This window comes from Phaseolus vulgaris, chromosome 4 (assembly GCF_000499845.2).
Source record: "Phaseolus vulgaris cultivar G19833 chromosome 4, P. vulgaris v2.0, whole genome shotgun sequence".
In the NCBI taxonomy this organism is placed as follows: domain Eukaryota; kingdom Viridiplantae; phylum Streptophyta; class Magnoliopsida; order Fabales; family Fabaceae; genus Phaseolus; species Phaseolus vulgaris.
In genome coordinates this window covers 7,013,139-7,022,201 of record NC_023756.2, presented here as the reverse complement: position 1 = coordinate 7,022,201, position 9,063 = coordinate 7,013,139, and the positions used below count along the sequence as shown (strand labels likewise).

The 9,063-nt window shown below is 33.7% G+C and overlaps 1 protein-coding gene across 1 annotated transcript; it reads left to right on the top strand.

Annotated features, from left to right (window-relative positions):
* The first annotated feature begins 1,025 nt into the window (after positions 1-1,025).
* LOC137837109 (bystin) lies at positions 1,026-8,774 on the top strand. The gene is made up of 11 exons (XM_068645970.1): positions 1,026-1,493; positions 2,380-2,506; positions 2,631-2,682; positions 2,849-3,176; positions 3,615-3,694; positions 4,375-4,422; positions 4,600-4,746; positions 6,868-6,940; positions 7,023-7,098; positions 7,470-7,558; positions 8,500-8,774. Exons 1-10 carry the CDS (start codon positions 1,188-1,190, stop codon positions 7,547-7,549), a joined length of 1,317 nt encoding a protein of 438 aa, XP_068502071.1. The 5' UTR covers positions 1,026-1,187; the 3' UTR covers positions 7,550-7,558; positions 8,500-8,774.
* Positions 8,775-9,063: the final 289 nt, after the last annotated feature.

Below are 9,063 nucleotides of genomic sequence, written 5' to 3'. Positions count from 1 at the left end.
GTGGACTTTAAGCCTAACTCAACCCCATAAAACCGGCTCATAAGGTTGAGGTTTGTACCCATCTCACGCCGAGAGTGATAGATAGAAGCTCGTGCGTGGGACTATATATTTTTGGTGGTCCGATAGCGGGTGACACGATAGGCCCAACAAATACTCGCTAGGATAGGCTCAAAATGGCTCTGATACCATATTACGAAATGGACTTTAAGCCTAACTCAACCCCATAAAAACGGCTCATAAGGTTGAGGTTTGTACCCATCTCACGCCGAGAGTGATAGATAGAAGCTCGTGCGTGGGACTATATATTTTTGGTGGTCCGATAGCGGGTGACACGATAGGCCCAACAAATACTCGCTATGATAGGTTCAAAATGGCTCTGATACCATATTACGAAATGGACTTTAAGCCTAACTCAACCCCATAAAAACGGCTCATAAGGTTGATGTTTGCACCCATTTATATATTATGAAATGTCCTTATCTCTAGTCGATGTGAGATCTCCAACAATATTTCACCTAATTTCCTATAAGTAATGACATGTGTTTTAAAATTGATTATTTAAATATGTTTCTTAGAAAAATGTTAATAAAGTGTTATTTATTATAATTAATTATTTTGAAAATAATAATATCAAAGTAATAAACAATATAAATTAGAGTGTAATATTTAGTAGTATCAAAGTGGAGAGACCTATTGAGATTAGGCTATGAAATTAAATATCAAATATGGAAAACAAGAATATATAATAATTGTTTGTTTGTACTGAAATAAAATATCAGTTTTAAAAGAAGGGATTTAAATAGAACTTTAAAAAATAAAGTTGTTTAATTATAATATCTTCTTAATGAGGTGAATATTTGAAAATAATCATTTGTTTTTGTAAGTATAGTTTACATAATATTTTTTTAAATATGATATACAATAAAACTATATTTCTATATTAAATATCAAAGTATATTGCAATTATAATATTAATATATTGATTATAATTATAACAAAATAAAAATATATCTATCAAAATATTCATAATTAGGGTTTACCAATTATTCAGGGAGAATAGAAAAGAAAACCCTCTTCTCTAAAACCTCTCAGTGGTGGTGGCGATAACAGAGATTCAGTGTTAGAGGCAGCAGAAGAAGCTGATACTCCGTGAATTTTCCTTATCCATTGAGTAATTGCAGTGAAGAATGGCGAAGAGGAAGGAGCGGATTCAGAACCCTGAACCGTTTGATCCGTATGGCGCCGACCCTGCGAAGACGAAGAAGCGTTCGAAAGCGCCGAAGAATTACCAGCAGGAAGAGAAATTAATCGCTTCCAAACTCAGCTCAAAGATCATGAAGGAGGCTCTGCTGCAGCAAAAGGAGGAAGATGAGGCGGCACAGGACAAAGCCGCCACTCTCTTCGAAGAGATTCCCAACGCGGAGGAAGACGGTGACGACATCGATGACTTTGGCGGCTTCTCTGAAACGCAGAGCCAGTTCGCGGGATATGATGTGAGTTGAATCTTTCACCTTTGCGCTCTCCTTCATTTCATGAGTTTTTGTTCATTGAACTGCCGAAAACTATGAATGCTTTTTTCACTTCTTTTAACCATTGGCTTTGCCAAATGACTTTCACTTTATATTTTCCCTGCACTATAGGTCTTGAACAGGAATTTAAAAACCATAGCTAAAATCAAGCTTTTCCGAATGGACTTTCAAGGGAGAAAACTATGAAACGAAAATGGAATTGACTTCTTTACCCGTTAATTATAGCTTCTCTATGAATTATTATATACCAGCTGTCATATAACTTGTACACAAACAAATTTTAATTTGTGTAGAAGTCAGTTTTATTGTTTTCTTCATGTTTCTTTTTCTAGAGAAAAAGTTCTTTTTAAGGAGCACTTCAAAATAGTACTTTCAAGCAGTGAGATGAAAGAGTGTCTATAAAAGTCAATGCTACTATGGACTTGAGTTGAGTTGATTTTAACTTAGTAGAGAAGCTCATTTTTTGTCTTTTTAATTTCTTCAGCTATCAGTACTTTGTAGATTATGGAAGATTTTTCAAGTAGGCTAATGTGGAGTTTATTTTTTTGGTTCTTGATAGATGTGAACTCGGTACCTTTAGAGTTTATTTATTTATTTTTAAAATCTGATATTTATTGAAGAAAAGAAATAAGGTGACAATTTGTAGTTGTGTAATTGGAGAGGAGGTTAAGAAATGTTTGGTTGGACTAAATGTATGAATTACAGTGAGATTTTGAGATGTAGAAAGTATAAACTATTAGTAATTCATGTTTTCTATCAGTGAACAGTCGAGTGAACATTTTTCCTTTTAATAATTTCCCCCCCATTATTATGGTGTGAGTGATTTTTGTGATCATTTTTTGAAATTTAGGAGGAAATTAATGAGGAGGATGAACAACTAATGGAAGCTTTCTTATCGAAAGATCCTGGTCAGCAGAAAACACTGGCAGACCTCATTGTCCAAAGAATAAAAGAAAAGGATGCTTCTGTTGCTTCAGGCAATACTTTTCTGCTCATGCTTTCTTTCATTTTGGTTTTGGTGTTGAATGTTTTTAGCATGTTTTTTCTGCCTTCTTGAAGGTATTATTCTCACTCTTGAACTTATGATATCTTTGTGTACAGAAATGCGACCTGTCCCAAAATTGGATAAATCCATTATTGACATATACAAGGGGTATGTATAGCTTCCTATTCAATTCTGTTATCAATATGTGAATTAGATTAATAAATTGTTTTTTGTTAGGTTATTTAGCTGGTTAAATGTAGTTTCTATCTGTTGCCCTCAACTTTACTGCTGTTGCCCTCAACTTTACTGCTGTTGCCTTCTTCCATACTGGCAGGGTTGGGAACCATCTCAGCAAATATACAATAGGCAAAATACCCAAGGCATTTAAACACATCCCCTCTATGCAACTCTGGGAGGAGGTCCTGTATATAACTGAACCTGAGAATTGGTCTCCAAATGCTCTTTATCAAGCTACTAGGATTTTTGCTTCTAATTTTGGTGCAAAAAAGGCAGAACGCTTCTATAAACTTGTGTTGCTTCCAAGAGTGAGAGAAGATATAAGGAAGAATAAACGGTTGCATTTTGCATTATACCAAACTCTGAAAAAGGCATTGTACAAACCTGCTGCATTCTTTAAGGGAATACTGTTTCCGCTATGTGAGGTATTTGCTTGTGTCTATGCTGGTTTATGGTGCATTGTGAATGACATATTTGTTCTATCACAGTAACTTGACAGATAGAAAGTGCCTCTTTGATTGTGAGGAATACAGAATCTTTATATCTAGTTTGCGCATATGTTGATAATTTGCTCATTTCCATTTTTGTGTAGTTGTTTGGACAAATTACCTACGAAGTTGTATGAAAATTAGTGAAATTATTAGCTCTGGTATTCCGTTTTGTAGAGTGATAAATGATAAATGAGTTATTTTATTTATTTATGCTTTCTTTGGTATTTTTCATGATTTGAATTAAATCATTGAAATAAAACCAGATCTTTTTAATTCCAGTTTACTCCAACCATATGTAGTCTAAAAAAAAACTTATAATTCAAGTGTTTGCTAAGTTTTGTTGCAATGTTTGACAAGTTTCTTCATGTACAGTCACGCACTTGCACTCTCAGGGAAGCAGTCATTGTTGGAAGCATTATAGAAAAGGTTTCTATTCCTCCACTTCATTCAAGGTATGTTAACTTTGTCTAATTGAAACATTGAAACTTGTGTGTATAACAACTATTATCCAAAGTTCACTGAGATCTGTGTCATAGTGGTTGAGAGTTGGTTTCTTGGACCTTAGTTTAGGGGACACAACATTTAGTATTTTGGAGAAATGATGTAGGGATGGATTTCCCTTACTGTGCAAAGATTTAAACATTTCTCCTTGTTATTATTACCCAATAAAATAGCTTAGGTGTTTGCTTTGTTTTCCGGCCTTTCTGTCTTGAGCATTCCTAACTTATAGCAGAAGGATTTTAAACATATCTACTTGGTACCATTACCCAATAAAAACTATAATGTTTTTGTTGACTTGTGGCACAATCTAGGATTTAAAACTATGGTTCATGTTAAAGATTTATGAGATTTAGGGAATTTTAGAGAAACTGGAAAATTGTGTTATTGATTTTCTGAATCTCTAAACTAAGATCAGGATTGATATTGAGAGCTATTACAGTTATGTTAGGAAACCTCTGGCAGTATCTAACTCTGCTGAGCTGGCAATCTACTTAGTGTATGAGGCATTTTGACATAATGAAACGAATACATGCTGTATGTGTGTTATCTCTTGTTGAGACTGAAAGTAAAAGTTTGACTTATTTGAGTCATTCAATGTCTGATGTATCCAAATATCTGGATGTGTACGCAGTGTTGCTCTATTGAAGCTTTCTGGAATGGAATATTGTGGCACCACAAGGTATTTAGCATTGCATTAGTATTTTAATAAAGTATAATTATGAAAATACAGTTCATGCAATTTCTTATGAGTGGAGTTTATATTTTACAGCAATAGAGAACCATAAGTCATTTTGATGAAACTTTTATTTTTTTCCCTTCAATATTTGATAGAAACTTACCGTTACAATAATTGCAGTTATTTCATAAAGCTTCTACTGGAGAAAAAATATGCTTTGCCATATCGTGTGGTTGATGCAGTTGTTGCTCATTTTATGAGATTTTTGAATGAAACCAGAATAATGCCTGTCATATGGCACCAGTCACTTCTTACTTTTGTGCAGAGGTCAGTGATTAACGTTTTGTTTTTTATTTTTAATACTTGTCTATACAGTTCTTAGAAAGTGGTTTTGGGGTAACTCAATCCTACAAAATTGGTTTGTAAGATAAGGTTTACACTCACTTATATACTATAGTTTGATTATTTTTGTGGTCAATGTGGGATTTTAAACACATCCTTTCACATTGGAGACATAGTAATCTGAGTGTGAGACTAGATATTTGTGGGTAGTTCATTAGAGGTTGACACAATAGGTTCAATAAATTTAGTTAGAAAGACTCTGATATCATATTAGAATGTAGATTTAGACCTAACTTAATCCTACAAAACTATTTATAAAGTGAGGGTTTGCATCTATTTACATAGTATAATTTGAGTATATTTCTAGTCAACGTGGGGTCTCTAACAACAATCGTGATTGAACAATAACCAACAATAACTTAGTGGTGAAGTTGTATCATTGTATGTATTGAATTAAAAAAGAATAAAAGAAAAAAATGATATAGAAAATAAAGATTTCTATCGAAGGGTCCTCTTCCCTAGCAGAGTACTCAATAGCATGCAATAGTACTAGTGCGGAGCAGGGCAACCACCCACTGTGATTGTAGGTTGTGTTGTGGCGATAGTGATGCCTTTCATGGCTAGAATGGTGCACAATCATGCCACTTTGGCGTGGCTCCATGTAACCTAAGGGGCTGGGGAAGAATCCTCAAAATGGTGGTGTTTTGAGTTTCAGATCTTTTTTTCGTGAAGGTAGGAAAAAGTTGCTATATAACCTCTTGGCCCAGATTTGATTTTTCTTCAAGGGTAAAAGGGTAAAACTGCTATATAACCTCTTAGAGCCATGTTACATATTCTCCAATTATTTTTCTTAGAAAGTGAATTTTAAATTTAACTCAATCTTACAAAACTAGTTTGTTAGGTGGGGTTTGTACTCATTATAATTTGGTCATGCCTCTAGTCAATGTGGAATCTCAAGCATTTTTTCATTTCACTTTCATAACTTCTTAGTCCACTCTCCGAAGCCTCTCACCTTTCTTCTCAATTTTCGGCAAACACAACAATGGTGTTTTCAATGGTGCTTCTAGTGGAGCTTATGGTGCTGAAAAATCAAGTTTTGCATCCTATTTTCATTTCTTCTTTTCTGTTCTGTTTGGTTGTTTTGAACCTCTTGAATTTTAAATTTAATTAGAATATGTTTTAGATTTTTGGGTGGTTTTCTTTATTGCTCAACGCCTGACACACACTCACATACACACACCAGAATCAAAATAACGTTCATCTTGCCACTAGTATCCCACTATAACAGTTCTGGGAGGAGGCTAAGATTGCCAGCCCCATCAAGAAATGTGATAAGGAGCTGGGTATTATGGAGTGTCTAAATTCTACATTGAGTATTCTCGATGGAGTATTTAAGTGCTTAGTTCTCCCCATTTAACACGTAACTTTTAAGTGTGGGTTCCCAAAATGCTTATAATCTAGCATTATTAGAGTTGGATGTTGGTGCAATGTTAATAATAGCGGATAATGGAGTATGGTGGTGAGCCAAAATTTGCGGTAAAAATATCACAGATGGCATGGCAGCTTATGGAGGACAATTTTTTACACACACAGGCACTAAAAAGAAAGATAAAGGAAAAGTATATTAAAAATAACTTAATGACATTAATTTCATAACTTTTATATAATTCTCGTGATTATCATCACAAAGTCTTAAACAAAATTTATAAAACCAACCACTAATATTTCATTTAGTAATCTAAGGATGCATTGCTTCAGTTTTTGGTGCTTGAAATTATCCTAAAAGTGGAAAGTAATTGGTAACAAATTTTTATATGCAAACATAAGAAATAATAAGCAAACAATTGGTTTTGAAATTTTGAAAAAAAAGCACCCTTTAATTCCTGTTTCTGTTCTAAATTATGGCTGTGTTGTGAGGAAATGAAATATAGTGGGCCCTACATGTTTTCAGTTCAAATACTACCTAATTTCTTACAAACACAAGACATATCCATTATTTTCCCTAAATCAGTGAATAATATTTATAGTTAGCATAGCGTGAAATACAGTAATGATTAATTTTCCTGCCCCCTTTTTAATTTAAGTTGCTTTTGTATGATATTTCAGGTATAAGAACGAGCTGCAAAGTGAAGATAAGGAGAGATTAAGGGATCTAATGGAAAAGCAGAAGCATAAATTGGTGAGAGCATAAAATCTAATGGGTTGCTTGTCTTCTGTTTCAAATTTCTGGCCGTGATTAATATTGTTAACTCCTACTGCAGGTTACACCTGAGATTCTTAGAGAGCTAGAACACAGCCGCAACCGAGGTGAAAAGGAGGAAGACCTTATGTCAATTTATATCCTTTACATTTTCCACCTTACCCCACTTATCTTTCTTAAGGTTGATGCATGACATGGTATCTACAGTCTACCTCATGTTGTATGATCTGTAGGAGGCTTAAGTATAAAGTCTGAGTTGAATGTAAACTTCACCGTATTGACGCTGCAAGAAACAAAAAATTCTGATAATATAACTAATTATACGAAAAAGCTTTTAATGCAATTTTGCCATAATAGTTTTTAGACACCAATTTAAGAGCAAGAAATTGTTGATTTGTTACGGCAACTGGCATACTTCTTGTAGCATGTCTAATTCTAACTTGGAACCAGCTCAGCTATGATTGTGATAAATATTGCTGTTCCATACTCTTTCCTTGACAATCAATACCTAGTCCAGCATTTGTGATAAACAAGAGTATTGAAGAAGATAGATTTGACATTCCAGATGTACCAATGGAGGAGGATTAATTTGATGTGGTATGGTTCTGATCTTGCCATTAGATTTTATCTTTTTATTAGCAATCCTTTTTATGCATTTCCTGTTACACTTTCATTTATGGATTACTGTGCGATAGTTCTGAACTGAAGCAATGTCAAGCCTCCCTGGGCTTTTTGGTTTGCTCCTCGTAGTGTATTCTTTGAAGCAAATGTAGTCAAAAAACCTTTCTTTGTCCCTAAGTGATAGTTGTTCATCCAAATATTTGGGGATTGTTTCATAATTTCTCCCTTTTTTGTTGGGTATGGTATAAAACCCTTTTGGACAGGCTAAATGATACCCTGTTCTCATGTGTATCTCTGTTGCAAACCATCAGCCGACCCTGAGTTACGATTCAATTATTAATGTCTTTAAATTTAGGTTATTTTATTATATGTTTGTGCGTGTGTATGATATGATTTTATTATGTTAAAAATATGATTTGGTTGCATTAAATAAGGAATTATGATATAAATTGATAGAGAAATATCTAATATATTATTTTTCATTATTCGATTTTGATTTTGTTTCTTTTTGTTATATATCTCTTCATTATAAATAAGGATACTCGTGTGTGTTCCCAACACATAATTGATTGAGTAAAAATAAGAAAGTTGAGCAACATGTATAAAAAGGAAGATTCACAGATCCACAACCTTGGGGTTTTGAGTTGGAGATATTGTCAGCAATATCTTATATGGTTGATTAGAGTAATGTTATCCCCCCTAGCAAGTCTGAACGGCAACGGAGAAGGATCTTCAGTCAGCTTGGAAGTACAGTAGTTTTAACTAATAGTTTTTTTAATTTTGATATGTTGTAATAGATGACTTTGTATTATCTGGCCTTCCATATGTGCTGTGCTTGGCTTTCATGCTCTATCATTTTTGTTTTGTAGCTTGTGGTATTACATGTCTTTCGAAGTCTTGATGTGCTTATATTGCAGGGATTTTCATCGCGCTTCACTCATAGAGAAAATGTTCAAGAGACATGCCCTCATTAAGCTTCCCGAGGGTGCAGTTTTGATGTCAGCAATGTTGTACTCTAATGCATGAGATTTATTGTTTTTATTTTTGGGCCATTTTTATGTTTACTTTGTTACTTTTTGACATTCAATCTCATTTATTCTTTTTCTGATGTATTCTTATCGAAAACACAATTAAACTTGCTAGAATGTTTTCTGGTGTTTTTTATATGTGGAATATAGGGTACTTGTGGTTTCGTTCGTTTTGTTCTGCAAATGATCTATATTAGTACATTTTATATAATGTACTCATCATGTTATGTAAATTACAGGAAAACTTGTGTTTTCTTCAATGGTTTGTTTTACAATTTGTAAATTCCAAAATTAAAATGCTTGCTTCGCCTGATTTTCAACATCGGGTGTTTAAAAACATTAAAATGACCCAGAGTGGTTAATTGATCTGAAATATACCATAAAAGTCGAACTATTTTTGTTAAAAGATATGTGCTAAACTATTTTTTAGGTCAATTTTTGAAAGTTGAACCA

Coding starts and splice junctions, on each gene's coding strand:
- LOC137837109 (XM_068645970.1), top strand. CDS start 1,188: ATGGCGAAGAGGAAGGAGCGGATTCAGAACCCTGAACCGTTTGATCCG. Junction 4,747..6,867: donor CTTCTTACTTTTGTGCAGAG/GTCAGTGATTAA, acceptor ATGATATTTCAG/GTATAAGAACGAGCTGCAAA. Junction 7,099..7,469: donor GGAAGACCTTATGTCAATTT/ATATCCTTTACA, acceptor GACAATCAATAC/CTAGTCCAGCATTTGTGATA.